Source organism: Neofelis nebulosa, chromosome 14 (assembly GCF_028018385.1).
Source record: "Neofelis nebulosa isolate mNeoNeb1 chromosome 14, mNeoNeb1.pri, whole genome shotgun sequence".
NCBI classification, from domain to species: domain Eukaryota; kingdom Metazoa; phylum Chordata; class Mammalia; order Carnivora; family Felidae; genus Neofelis; species Neofelis nebulosa.
Genome location: NC_080795.1, coordinates 32,863,242 through 32,877,664, shown reverse-complemented (window position 1 = coordinate 32,877,664; position 14,423 = coordinate 32,863,242). Strand labels below are relative to the sequence as shown.

Genomic DNA, 14,423 nt, shown 5'->3' with positions numbered 1-14,423 from the left:
CAAACAGAGCAAGTCAGTGAAGTGGAGATATCCGGTATGCTTTTCCTCCATATTGATTTTTTGCTATTTTGCATTGGGTGAAATTAGCCTCTATTGCTTTCATTTCATTTGATTTCATTTCAAGGTCCTAGGGAACATTTTGGGTCACCTGAAGGTCCCTCTTCTCTATGTTGTGCCAGAGTGGCCATGAGGATGGTAACAGAACTCACGTAGGTCAAGTGGTAAACAAATCACCAGAGAAATTTTGCTGCAGAGTCACCTTACTTGGCCCAGACTCTGAAAGTGTTTTGGTCATTGAAAGTCCTATAATATAACCTGCATTCATGTTATCGCCACTAATTGTGGTGATCTTAAAATGGTAATTCTATAGGTCATCCTAAGACAATCTTAAGGGAGCCTTAAAGTTACTTGCAGTGACAATCTAGATGTCCATGGTCGTCTCTGTGAGGTGGGAAGGTTGCTAAGAAAGGCATCTGTATAATAACCATAAAGCCATATTTGGGAATGATACCTAGTAATATCCATGCAATGAATGGGATGACACTGTGTTTTATGTGTCTCACTGCCTTGTGCTCCCTGTGACTGGGAGGGCTGCCTCTAGGTGAATGAAAACCTGTACTTGGTCAGCTATGATAAGCAGTATCTTTGTTCTCTGGTTGTCAGTTTTACTCACATCAGAGAGGAAAGGTCTGTCTCCTTTACAAGCAGAAACAAAACCATCATACAATTATTCTCATTTAGCTATTATTTAGCATTAATTGGAACTTGGCATGCTGGGAAACTCGCTTCCTGGTGGAGGATTTTATTGTAGAGCACAATAGATACTGTGTAATGTACATAGCACATTCGAAGCAGCAATTTATTAAAAGTCACAATATTTTCCCTAGAGAATGGATTTGCTATTCACCATTAGGACTAAGTCCAATATTTATGGAATGTTCACACATGATTAATTACGTTTCATTTACAAATAGCCTCTAATGGGAGACATTTTTATTACAAGTGCTATTTTAATGAATTGTCTATCTTTGTGAATTCTTGTAGAAGACTGAAATAATTTCTTTTCCTTCCTTTCCCCAACCTCACACCTGAGCCTGCTGGGGCTTCTCATGTCTTTCTTATGTCTTCTATCAGACTCATGTGATCATCCCCTCACTTGTCTAAGGTGGAAATCTTGGCCATATTTGTGACTCACTCATCCTTCCATCCCATTGCCAATTGGTCACCATATTCAAATGGCTCTTTGTTGCCTGTAGAATAAAAGCTGAATCTCCTTAATCTGATAAACAGGCGTATTAAGATCCTGACAGCCTGAGCCCCATAGCATTCCAGTTATCCGTTCTTTGCCTTCACCAAGTAGACTATACTAGTTCTCACCATGAGATGCTCTTCTTTAACTCTGTGTCTATTCCCTGGTCACATTTTCTTTTGCCAGCATGCTCTCTTTCTCTTTGCCTATGAGTGAATGCCTGATTGCTCAGAATTCTGATCAAATGTCACTCAGACTTCCTCCTCCCCTCCCCTTAGGCAGGATCAGTTACTCTCTCATTTGTTTTCTTATAGAACTGTATGTATACTTCATTTATGTTCCTTCTTTGTGTGTACATTTAACTCATGAATACCACAATAAATATTTTAAGGCTTTAGTATGTTTTTAAATTTTTTTGTGGCTTCCACGTATACTATGTTAATTCAGCACATGATAAATGCTTGGTGAAGGCTGTCTGGCTAAACTGAAAATCCTGTTAAAAGAAGTTAACAAGGTTAGGGGCTCCTGGGTGGTTCAGTCGGTTAAGCGTCCGACTTCAGCTCAGGTCATGATCTCGCAGTTCGTGAGTTCGAGTCCCACATTGGGCTCTGTGCTGACAGCTCAGAGCCTGGAGCTTGCTTCGGATTCTGTGTCTCCTTCTCTCTCTGCCCCTCCCCAACTTGTGCTCTGTCTCTCTATGTCTCTCAATAAATAAATAAATGTAAAAAAATATAAAAAAGAAATAACAAGGTTATCCCTCAGTGTGTATTCCATGTAAATACTACTTTGCGGTTCATGACAGAGATAAAATGGATGCGGGTGAAGGAGAAAGTCGATAGCAAATCATTTACATCCCCAACAGAGTAAAGAGATCTGGAGACATAACAGTTTAGGGCATGAAGGTAAATCAGAGGTTACCGAGAACCCGAAAAATAATTTATTTTTATTTAATTTTGCTTTCTCCTTGCCTTGTGGCCTTGGCATTTGCTATGTCATTTGCCTTGAAAAGCAGTGACCACAGTGCCTAAACTATAGTAGACACACAATAAATATGTCTTGTATGAATGAATGAACAAATAAACGAAGAATTGAAATTATTCCAGCTTTCTCATTTCATGGATAAGAGACCCAAAGTTACAAAGAACAGGAAAGCAAAAACAACCTCTTTTCAAGCTGCCACCATATGCCCTGCACTAAGATTAGGTGCTTTTGCCTCAACTATTCATTTTATCCTGTCAAGAAAATTCTACAACTATTACGTGAGATAAAGAACCTGAAGCTCAAAATTTGTGCCCCATGATCACAGAGATCGGTTGTAACTCTGGTTTTTATACCGTGTAGTGTAGTCTTTCCTTTGCTACCTGCTGTCATGGTAATCATGGACAGTGTAAGTGATTATTAGTTTTGCTGGGTAGGAATCTCTGCTTTTTATAATCTCTATGCTTAGAAAGGGGCAGGTGAGTAAATATGCGGAGCAGTGATCTAGCGGCAAGATCACTAGAATTGAAGGCTGAAAACCAGTGTTCAGTTCCTAATCTTGTTATCTTAGTTCGGGTGAGTCCTTTATTGTTTTGGAAACTTAGTTTTTTCATTTATAATACAAGGCTCATAATACAAACCTTGTGGACTTTTGTGGTGAACAGATAAATAGTGACTCTGAAAATACAGTGTGTCTACATAAAAAGGAGTTATTACTATTATTAAGCTTATGTAAGAATGAGAGTGTGTATAAAAGGGTGTTCTTAGACGTGCATTCCACTCTCTTTTGTTCCCTTTGTTACCTCTTTGTAATTTCAGTACAACCCAGCCTTCATTTGAGTAAACAGATGAAAACAGGATAAATAAGCATTTCTCCACCGATGTAATTTGTATACAATATATCAGATTAAATGAACTTCTGCTTTTGATTCTTTTGAATTCACAATTCAATGTAATTTAGTAATAGAGAAATAATAGTTAAAAAGACATCTGTTTCTTGTCACAAGCTTCTATTCTCATAAGAAAAAACAGTCCAAGAACAGGGAAAATCAGAAAATCAACATCACTGCACAGTGGTAACTCTTTGATGAGAAAAAATTTAAAAAGCCACTGACAGTTTGTTTTGTTAATTATTGAAAATACGGCTTTTGAAATGTTCTACATTAGAGGCAGTTCTATACATACATTTAAAAATGAATCTGATCACAAAAGAACTTGCATTTTTTCAGTTTTTTGTAAAGGTATCCTCTCTACCTTAAGCAAGGTACAGAAAGTATCACTTCACTTTGGCTGGTGACTTCATTTCGGACCTTTAATACCAATATTGTCTTATGATCATTTATCAAATTTGTTAAGGCCTGTACTTTTCCATTTTTATATAAATTTTTAAATTAAATGAAGTAAATTCACATAGCTAAAATAATATGAGCAATTAAGACATATTTTCAATATCTATTTTATGATTTCTAATGGTCATGCATTAGAGAGCCCTGGGGCATTAGCATGGATAGGACCTTGGCACTCATTTAATTCTGATCTTTTTTATTTCACAGCTTGGGAAATGAGGCTGTGAGTGGCTGAAAGAAGGAGATACGCTAGTTCTCAGAGAACAAAGATGAAAAAAACCAGCTCCAAGCTATCTTTTGAGTACTCTTCTTACTGTACTACATTAGAATATAATCAATTTTGACAAGTAGAACTCAGTTCTCCTTTATCCAAATAATATCAGGTTAAAAAAGGGGGCCTTGCTCAACACTTACATTAGTTCTTTGGATGTGGATACTGATGGAATGAAGACACATATCTGGGAGACGACCAAATAAATTGGATGACAGGAGATCTCAATAGCTTGGAACAATTGGCCAAGTCTAACAAAAGGGGATTTAACAGAGAGATGCAAAATTGGCACTTAACAGTACAAAAACCAATGGCAAAAGTTCATGAAGTGGGACATATGGCTTAGCAACAGAACATTTTTTTTTTTCAAAAGTCGTTATTTAAAAAAATTTTTTAATGTTTTTATTTATGTATGTATTTACTTAAAAATTTTTAATGTTTATTTATTTTTGAGAGAGAGACACAAACACAGAGGGTGAGTGGGGGAGAGCAGAGAGAGAGGGAGACATAGAATCTGAAGCAGGTTCCAGGCTCTGAGTTGTCAGCACTGAGTCTGATGCTGGGCTCAAACCCATAGACTGTGAGATTATGATCTGAGTTGAAGTTGGACACATAACCGACTGAGCCACATAGATTCCCCTGTTTTTACTTATTTTTGACAGAAAGAGAGACAGAGAGTGAGCTGGGGAGAGGTAGAGAGAGAGGGAGACACAGGCCTCAGGCTCTGAGCTGTCAGCACAGAGCCTGAAGCAGGGCTCAAACTTGTGAACCCTGAGATTATGACCCAGGCCAAAGTCAGAAGTTCAACCAACTGAGCCACGCAGGCACCCCCCAAAAGTGGCTATTTTTAAAGAACTAAAAGTTCTGTGAGCTTACTCTTGTCCTCTTATCCAAATGAACTGAATTTTACTTAACATGATAGACGTTTATACAGAACAATAGAGAGGCTAAATACGGTTTAATTTTATCTATTGAGCATTGAGATTATAAATGTGGACACTGATAAACTGGGGCAACGAGAGGGGAAAGACCAGAATGTTAAATTGACTCAGATCCAAGTATATTAGGAAAGGTTAAAGGTATTAGGAAGGTCTGTTTGGAGAAGGGAAGGGCTACATTTGTTGTTTTAGAGAAATAGGGGTGAAATGAGCATATACTTTGTGACAAAAGAGGCTGAATGATCAGGCGGAAAGAACTCAAGGTATGGCATCAGACAGAATGAGTCTGAATATTGGTGCCATCATTCTTACAAGTGGTGGGACTTAGGAAAATTCCCCAAGAAAATGTGTATCAGGGTCTTGATCCATAAGATAAGAGCAGCAGTATCTACAATGCAGGATGGTTATGAAAATTAAATTAAATCAAACATCATGAAAAATACCTACAGTACATGGCATGCAGTAGTCACAAGGTATTGTCCTTTCCAGCACGTTGGCAGGTAAAGTCATGAAAGATTTTTATTAGATTTTATTTGAGGAATATCTTGTAGAGGGGTTGTTTTAGTGGAGATGGGAAGGTTAGGTGTACAGATCCCTGCCAATCCTGGGTGACATATCTCTATGTTGATTGTCAGCATTTTGTTGTACTTTATGCCAGGAAGGATTGTCCTTTAAAACATTTGATTCCTTATAAGGTTATGTTGCTTTTTAAAGTTGCAAGAAGTTTCCACTACTATATATCATAAAATTGCTTACTTACCTATAAAGTGCAGAAAGGGGCCTCTTGTTTCCAGGTTTTGGTCTGTATGGTTTAGGTTCTCCTGCCATGTTGATATCTAAAAGCAAAAAATAATATAGCACTGATTAGTAAAAATTAATCCACTTGAGAAAACTAAATGATGAGATTTTTTTTTTCATTTTGCCATTTGCCTATACAAATGTTATATGCCGTTCATTTATTCAACAAATATTTGTTGAGCATCTACTTTAGGCCAGGCACTGTTTGAGATATGCCATGTACCAAACAGGTTGGATTTATGCCCTTGTAAAACTAACCTTCTACTGGGGGAAGAAATAGATGGCAAACAACAACAACAACAACGAAAACAAAAAGGAAAATTCATAACATATTAGAAAGTGATAAGTACTATGGAAAACGACAATGTTGAATGAGGTAGAGAAATCAGGAATGCTTAGTAAAATGAAGAAAGAATGAGATATCCTTCTTTTTTTTGAATGTTTATCTATTTTGAGAGCGAGAGGGAGAGAGAGAGAGAGAAGAGAGAATCCCAAGCAGGTTTCATGCTGTCAGCATGGACCCCGACGTGGGGCTCGACCCCATGAACTGAGAGATCACAGCCTGAGCTGAAATCAAGCGTTGGATGCTTAATGGACTGAGCCACCCAGGTGCCCCCAGACATCCTTCTCAATTGGGTTTTTGCCAGAAATGTCTCAGTTTGCATACACATTTGCATGGATCAGAGCTTTGTTCTTAAGAGGAATTAATTTAAATGATAATATCTTTCACCTATGTAGAAAAGGTGTGTAGAAGAGTGGAACTCCGGAGGATACCAGGCTTACTGAAGGAACAATACAACACACACACTCATAAACTAGAATGTGCAGTTATAGAGTTCCTGGGTAGTCAGAAGAAGAGAGTACAACTTTTGCCTTTGTGAACTAAAATCATGATAAAATCTCTAGGATAAGGCAATAAGATGCTTAAGTACCGGACAGAAGAGTATTTGCATACAACTGCCCAACCTCTGTCTTAAAGAAATGTGTGAAACTGTTAAGGGATTGGAAAGTTGGGTGATAAAGGTTTGGAAAATCACATAAAAACCAAGATTTAATAAAGCTAAAATTTCTAAATCATGATAAAAAGGAAAATCTATATCAAATATATCAAAATAATGTTTGCTTTTTTTGACATTATTTTGATAGAAAAGAAGGAGAATACTTCTCTTTCTTGTACAGTGGACTAGGGAGGACTAGGATTAGGGAGGAATGAGTGACCCAGCAGTGAAAACAACCAAAATTTCTAGATAAAATACAGCTGACCCTTCAACAACACTGGTGTGAACTGCACAGGTCCATTTATATGCAGATTTTTTTCAATAAATATAGTACAGTACTGTAAATGTATTTTCTCTTCCTTATGATTTTCTTAACATTCTCTTTTCTCTAGCTTACTTCTATTGTAAGAATACAGTAACAAGAATACATGAAACATACAATATATGTATTTATTGTTTATGTTATTGGTAAGGTTTCCAGTCAACAGTAGGCTATTAGTAGTTGAGTTCTGGGGGGAGTCAAACATTATGTGTAAATTTTTGACTGCACAGGGGCTCAGTACCCCTACTCCCATGTTGTTCAAGGGTCAACTGTATAATATATCTCTTTTTTAAAAAATACAACATTGAGGGGCGCCTGGTTGGCTCAGTCGGTTAAGCATCTGACTTCGGCTCAGGTCATGATCTCACCATTCGTGAGTTCGAACACCACCTCAGGCTCTGTGCTGACAGCTCAGAGCCTGGAGCCTGCTTCACATTCTGTGTCTCCCTTTCTCTCTGCCCCTCCCCGGCTCATGCTTTGTCTCTGTCTCTCAAAAACGAATAAATGTTAAAAAAACTTTTTTAAAAAGTACAACACTGAGCTACTAAAAAAGTAAGGAGTTCATAGAAGCCTATGTCTGAGTCAAAGCAGGAAAGGAACTCAGATGGAATTGGAAGACTGGCTCTGGCTTAGTCCTTGAAGACACTTACTGAAACCAGAACTTGAGCTTTAGCTTTTATGTCCTTGTGAATTAGAGGGGACAGGGGACAGTGCCCACATTAAAGGGTATGAACCATATAATTACTGAATTCAGTACCCATATGGGTTAAAATCTTTAACTAAGAAGAAAAGGAAACTTCATCCTTCTTCCTAATAAGGAATATCCACAAAAAATTCTCTAGTAAATGTCATAGTTAATAGTGAAATATTGGCTACATTTTCTTTAACATCAAGGTATTTGATTACTTAATTAGCTAATTTTTATATTATGCCTACACCCAACATGGGGCTCAAACTTATGACCCTGGGATCTAGAGTCGCATGCTCTTCCAACTGGGTCAGCCAGGTGCCCCTCATGTCAAGAAATTTAGAAGGGTATTCACTAGTACCAATTCTGTATCACACTGTACTGGATTTCATAGTGCATGAAGTAAGTCAGGAAAACAGTACCAGAAATGGGAAGGAAGAAATTAAACTGTCATAACTGTTGATAATAACTGGGTCCACATAAAAACTCCAAAATATCCATGGACTATTACAATTAATAAAAGAGTTTAATAAACTTCTTGGGTTCAATGCCAATATACACAATTCAAATTCATATCTCTACACAGCAATACATGTTTTAAAAATATAATTCTAAAAGATGCCATTCACATAGTATAAAAGTAAAGTACCTAGGAATAAATGCATTATAAAATTTTAAAGATGTTTATAAGGAAAATTATATAACTACATTGGAAGATTTTATGGTTACCTCACATAAATAGAGACATTAGAAAACTTGATATTTAACAAACATTTCAATTCTCCTGAAGTTGATTTATTGATTCCATATAATGTCAATAATATCACCAAACATTCTTTTTATATCTGTGTGGAGATGGTAAGTTAATTCTGAGATTTACATGACAGAGTAAAAAGTCAAAACAACCACTTGGAAAAAAACCCAAAGGTGGTAAACTTGCCTTATCCAGACTTATTTTAAGCTACAGTAATTAAGACTATAGTATTTGTACAAAGATAGAAAATGAAACATTGCAACAGAGTAGAAAACTCCCAAAAAACACGCATATATGAATGTCTGAATTATGACAGAAATAACATAGCTGATCTGGGATTAAAGATAGGCTTCTGAGGCTGTAACAACTGATTACATTACTGCGAGGATAAATATGAACTTGAACCTCTACCTTACACTGTACGGAAAAATAATTAATTACTATCAGATTAAAACCCTAAATGTGACAGGCAAAAATATATAACTTTTTTTATTAAAATTTTTTTAAGTTTTATTTTTCATATTTGAGAGAGAGAGAGAGAGAGAGAGAGCATCAGCAGGGGAGGGGCAGAGAGATGGAGACAGAATCTGAAGCAGGTTCCAGGTTCTGAGCTGTTAGCACAGAGCCCAATGTGGGGCTCGAATTCATGAGCAGTGAGATCATGACCTGAGCTGAAGTTGGAAGCCTAACCGACTGAGCCACCCAGGCACCCCCCGTCCAAAATATATAACTTTTAAGAAGAAATACAGTAAAATATCTTTATGAGATCAGAGTATGAAAGGATAATCCTAAACCAGACATAAAAAGCACTAGCCTTAAAATACAAGATTGATAAATTCTACTACATTACAGTAAAATAAAAAGAATTTCTGCTCAGCAAAAGGCACAAAAAGACAATGCAAAGAAAGGCCACAAACTAGATGAAGAAATCCTTGACAAAGTATTTGTTTCTGGAATACATAAAGACTTATTTATATGAGTCAAACCACCAAATAGAAAATTCGGCAAAGCTCTGGATGAATGAGCATTTCCGTTGTACTCAACTTTTAAATACAAGATTTAATTGTGTCTTCAGGCCAACATGGCTTATTTAGAAGCCAAGGCTCAGGTAGTCATGACTCAAGAGCTGTGCCTTGAAGGGACCATGCAAACAAGGCAAATGACACCATAACAGTAAAATCTGTGGTCAATGATGGAGAGACATCCTGAGGTTTTCTTCTCTAATTGTCACACATTGTGTAAGTTTCCCATAGGTAGGACTAGAGGAAAAATGACCGAGATTCAATTTTCTGCCATTCTTATAAAGATAGGGGCTTTGGAGTAAAATACTGAGGTACAGAAAATAAAGTGTTATTTCTTAAATTCCCAAATTTAGAAAGAGTCATACCAAATACTAATATTTAGAAATCCCATATTGTCTTCAAGAAGGGATACGGGTTTAATCATTCTCAACAAATTTTTTTTGAGATCATCCAAAATATCCTAGTTAAATTCCTACTTGTTTTACAGAAGTATCTATAAAGGTACCTCTATATCAAGAAGGTGGATTCTATTATCTGAGTATTAGAATTATATTCTTGTAGAGAGAGTCAGTAAAATTAGGTAAGCACCATTCAAAGGACGTCTCTTGAAGTGTTTATGTTTGGGTACAATATACATCATACTGTGTGGAAGAACTCCCCCAAACCGTTTCCAGGCATAGGGATGAAGCAGAAGGGAGTGAAAGCCTTACCCACGGTTAGGAGATGACTGGAGACAGGAGACCTCCACAAGGAGGGAAGATGGGTATCTGCATTTTGTCTTATGACATTATAAGCCTATGTAAGGACCAACTAAGAACAGACCCCATATTTATTTTGAAGTTTCAATATTTCAAGTTAGCATGAAAAAAATAGGTGGAAAAAATAAAAATTTACTCTAAAATTATTCTTCTAGAATTAAACCTCAGAATCAAACAAACTGAAAAATATCCTGTTGGGCTAATAACTATATATTTTCACAGTAAACTACTTAAAAACTTATTAAATGTTCTAAAAAATTTAATCAGTTTTCCTTGCTTCTTTATATTGAAGCTAAATAAGTGATGTCAACATACCATGACAGAAACAACTATAAAGTTAGAGAACTGGAAAAAGTCAATGAGATGAACCTATTCTGGTTTGAGGTAAATGAGATGGGGCAAATGGAGACAGGTACTGCTCCAAAGGGTCTTTCTCAGAAATGATACTCAAAACATGTTAATGCATTTCTTTGACCGATTTTTGTTAGTGTGCGAGAAAAGATGATGGTAACAGCATTCTATTAGTTCATGCTTTATGACTCTTGGGAAGATACCTCTACGTCAACACCCAAACACTGCGATCCCCATTTTATGTTATGACATTGCTCCAATGGCACAGACTACTGAGTGCCTCCCTTTGACTTTGGACTTTTACCCTGCACGGTGTTATTTACCCAACAGGTGTTCAGTGGGTCTGTCTACTGGTTGATTAAATTCATACAGACCTGAAGGTATATCCTTGCACAGGTTGTAGTGTGTCTAGCCAAACACACTGTCAGCACATTTCCTAAAGTGATATTTATTTGAACTATGTTTTGGAAGATGTTAACAGGTATATTGCCAAACAAATAAATCATGGTAACATAAGTTTTGTAAAAATGCTATAATTTATCTCTCTCTTGGATATTTGTGATGCATATGAAAGGATAAGATTCTGGAAAAAAAAGAAACATTCAGTTATGTTGAACTCAAATGTGTGTGTGTGTGTGTGTGTGTGTGTGTGTGTGTGTGTATAAACACAGAGTCTATTTTGGATGACACACGTGTAAACATTCAGCAAAACGGTGTCCTCCCAGAACACAGGTTTATGAAATACACTGAAATATTTAGAAAACATTTTACATTTATTTTTTGGCCACGTTTCAATTTGGAATATACTCAGGTGAAAATTTATTTTAATCTTTTCAACTGCGTATTATTTACACTACTACAATAAATAGGCACTTGCTACTTACTCTACCACTAGTGATCCCTGTTGGCATCTGCCATTTCTAGAGGAATTTAACATTGACATGAAAGTGATGCCTAACTTATATTCCTGGGGCACCTGGGTGAGTGTCTGACTTTGGCTCAGGTCATGATCTCACAGTTCATGAGTTTGAGCCCCATGTTGGGCTCTGTGCTGACAGCTCAGAGCCTAGAGCCTGCTTTTGATTCTGTGTCTCCCTCTCTCTCTGGTCCTCCCCCACTCATGCTCTGTCTCTCTCTCAAAAAAAAACCATTAAAAAATGAAAGTGATGTATAACTCATAGTATAATAAAGGTATATACATCATCAATATCATTTTTTAGATGGAAAAAAATAAAAGAAATATTTTTCTAAAAGAATTACCTATAAGTAATATAATCTTGAGATTTTTTTGTTTTGTTTCCTTTCCCAGTTTAAATAACAGTTTAAATAATTCCGCCATGGCATATAGACTGCTCGGAGAACTCATTCAGAGCCTTTTATTGTTCACATTTAAAAGATTTAGGGATTCATTACTATTCCATTGAATAAAAATTCAGGAGATAAAGAAAATAGTCTGTTATGTTTGACAAGTGAATGCATGAAACCATACATTACCCTAGTATAAGCACCCTATCATTTACGAGTGTTTTTGCATTTATTAGTTTAGATCCTCAAAAAAATCCTGTGAAGGGGCGCCTGGGTGGCGCAGTCGGTTAAGCGTCCGACTTCAGCCAGGTCACGATCTCGCGGTCCGTGAGTTCGAGCCCCGCGTCAGGCTCTGGGCTGACGGCTCGGAGCCTGGAGCCTGTTTCCGATTCTGTGTCTCCCTCTCTCTCTCTGCCCCTCCCCCGTTCATGCTCTGTCTCTCTCTGTCCCAAAAATAAATAAAAAACATTGGAAAAAAAAAATTAAAAAAAAAAATCCTGTGAAATAAGCAGAGCAGGAGTCCTTATTCCCACATCATGTACATAGATGTTTGAGGTACCGAGAAATTAAATGGCATTCGTAATAATATCGTTAGCCCAGTTCACTACAACTGTGTCTCTTATTGAGCATGGCCCATGTGCCAGGCACCGACTGATACCTTGCCCCTGTCCTGAGAGAGATGACTGTCTGAGAGTCAGCGGCAGCCTTGAACCGGAGCTGCACCAGACCCACAGTCTAGCACTTTCCCACTATCACATTGCTCTTAACCGGATTTTGGATGTCACATTTTCTATGCCACTTAATGCTGGTTTGGCTGTGGAAAGTAGCATATAAAGTAACAATCTCTGAGTCCCCAGGAGTTTTGGCATCATGGTGCAGGACGTATGATTAAAAGAATGCTGTAGGGAGCAATGGGGGAACCATGATCCACCCAATTGATTGCTTGAGATTTCTTGGCCAGGTAGGTTCACAACCCTGTGGTTTGATGGAACTGCCTGGAACTGTTTTTACTCTAAAGAAAAAAAAATGTGCCAGACTTGCAAATGCAAGTACAGCCTACCTTGTGCTCTAAAACATGGACATTTGAAGCATTTTAAGCTGAAAGCTGAAAGTGGAGCCAACAGGGTCAAAAGTACCTGGGTTTCTAATCTTGGTTGTTTGTTTTTTCCCCTTCACGGAATCAAAGCTAGTTTTAACACTTGAAAACTGTCCTTAATAGTATGTTAAAATATACACTGTTATGGGAATGAAACTGTAGTCTAATTTTACTGGGTAGTCACTGAATTGTGACCATTTTAATGAGCCTTTGGACCTGGTTTCATAAATTAGTTCTGACGCAGCACTATGGCACGCTGGCCTCTGGTTATTAGAATACTAATGCACAGATTGCTGGTTGGCCAGATTCCCATTTGTTACCAGAAAATACTCTATGCTCCCAGGCTCTGCCTGCAAGGACAAATACAAGTGGAAACTTGGACTTAGTACTAATTGCTTGGTAAGTCTGATCACCATATGTGACTTAGGCAGATTCAAACTGTGTTTTCCTCAATGGAAACTGAAGCGAAAGAAGTGGGCATGGATAGTTGATGCCTTTTTTTACTTACTGTCTATTGTGTTCGATGGTTATATTAAGAAGAAAATGAAAATGCCACAAATCATTCATTTTCATTGATCAAATAGTCATCGAACCTGCAGGATGCGCCAAATATGGGGTACGTGTGTATGAACGCTGTGTTCTCTAGGATATCACAGAGAGATAAGCCAGCAGCTAACTACAGCAAATACGATAAACACCACAATAAAGAAGAATACTGTGTGCTTTGGGAACATGGTGCCCCACCTTCTATGGCTGAGAGTGCTCTTAAGGATCCATTCTTGGTGCATAAGGTGGTTTCCTTCAAAGACACCGGTTATAATGTTAGCTGTTTCACTGACCCACATCAATCAGCAAACTCTTACGAAAGCCTCAGTTCTATCCATTAAGCGGTAGAGACCTGTTTCTGTTCTTTTGTTTGTTTTATTTTGCTTTTCTCATCCAAACTCCCACTGGCTTTGATTTTCCTGAAGTGTAAGTGGCCATGAAATCTGAGGAAACTTTGTGGCATTGGTGCATATTTAATCAATGTCTAGTTTAATGTTATTTAGCAGAGAATACAAGCACATTTTCACATAGGTATGAAGCAATTTTTTAAGTCAAATTTGAATTTACTTAATTCTTAAAACTTTTAACTTGCATCATTTTGTCTCTATCACTTTATCTCTTATATTACCTTGAGTAAATTTTTTGAGGAAAGTTTTTCTATATTCTATGAATATCTCTAAAAATCTCTCCAAAGGTAAAAATGAAGGACTATATATGTTTTATTAAGAGACAAATGCTCCAGAAACCAAATGAATCAAATCTAGAATGTGGACAATGTTCACCAGCAGCACCATGAATTTGTTTAGGACCTTGCGTAACAATTTTACAAACACACCTAATGACCTATTGGCATTAATAGTAGAGACAACTTTTGTGATGATAAGAACTACAAATACCTGTTAAAAAATAATCTTAACCACATGTTCATTATCAGTTCATGGACTTAGCAGTATTAATTTCTTTGTATCCCAAGAGTTTATTTAGTTTCATACTTGAGGATAGA

General features: G+C 37.1%; 1 protein-coding gene across 7 annotated transcripts in view; it reads right to left on the bottom strand.

The window, feature by feature from the left end:
* Positions 1-14,423, bottom strand: part of RALYL (RALY RNA binding protein like) — a 723,330-nt gene that overhangs the window by 147,139 nt on the left and 561,768 nt on the right. For all 7 annotated transcript variants that reach the window (XM_058698440.1, XM_058698443.1, XM_058698437.1 and 4 more), the window contains one exon: positions 5,543-5,618. In XM_058698440.1, coding sequence (XP_058554423.1) covers positions 5,543-5,618 — 76 coding nt within the window. The remainder of the gene's footprint in view (positions 1-5,542; positions 5,619-14,423) is intronic.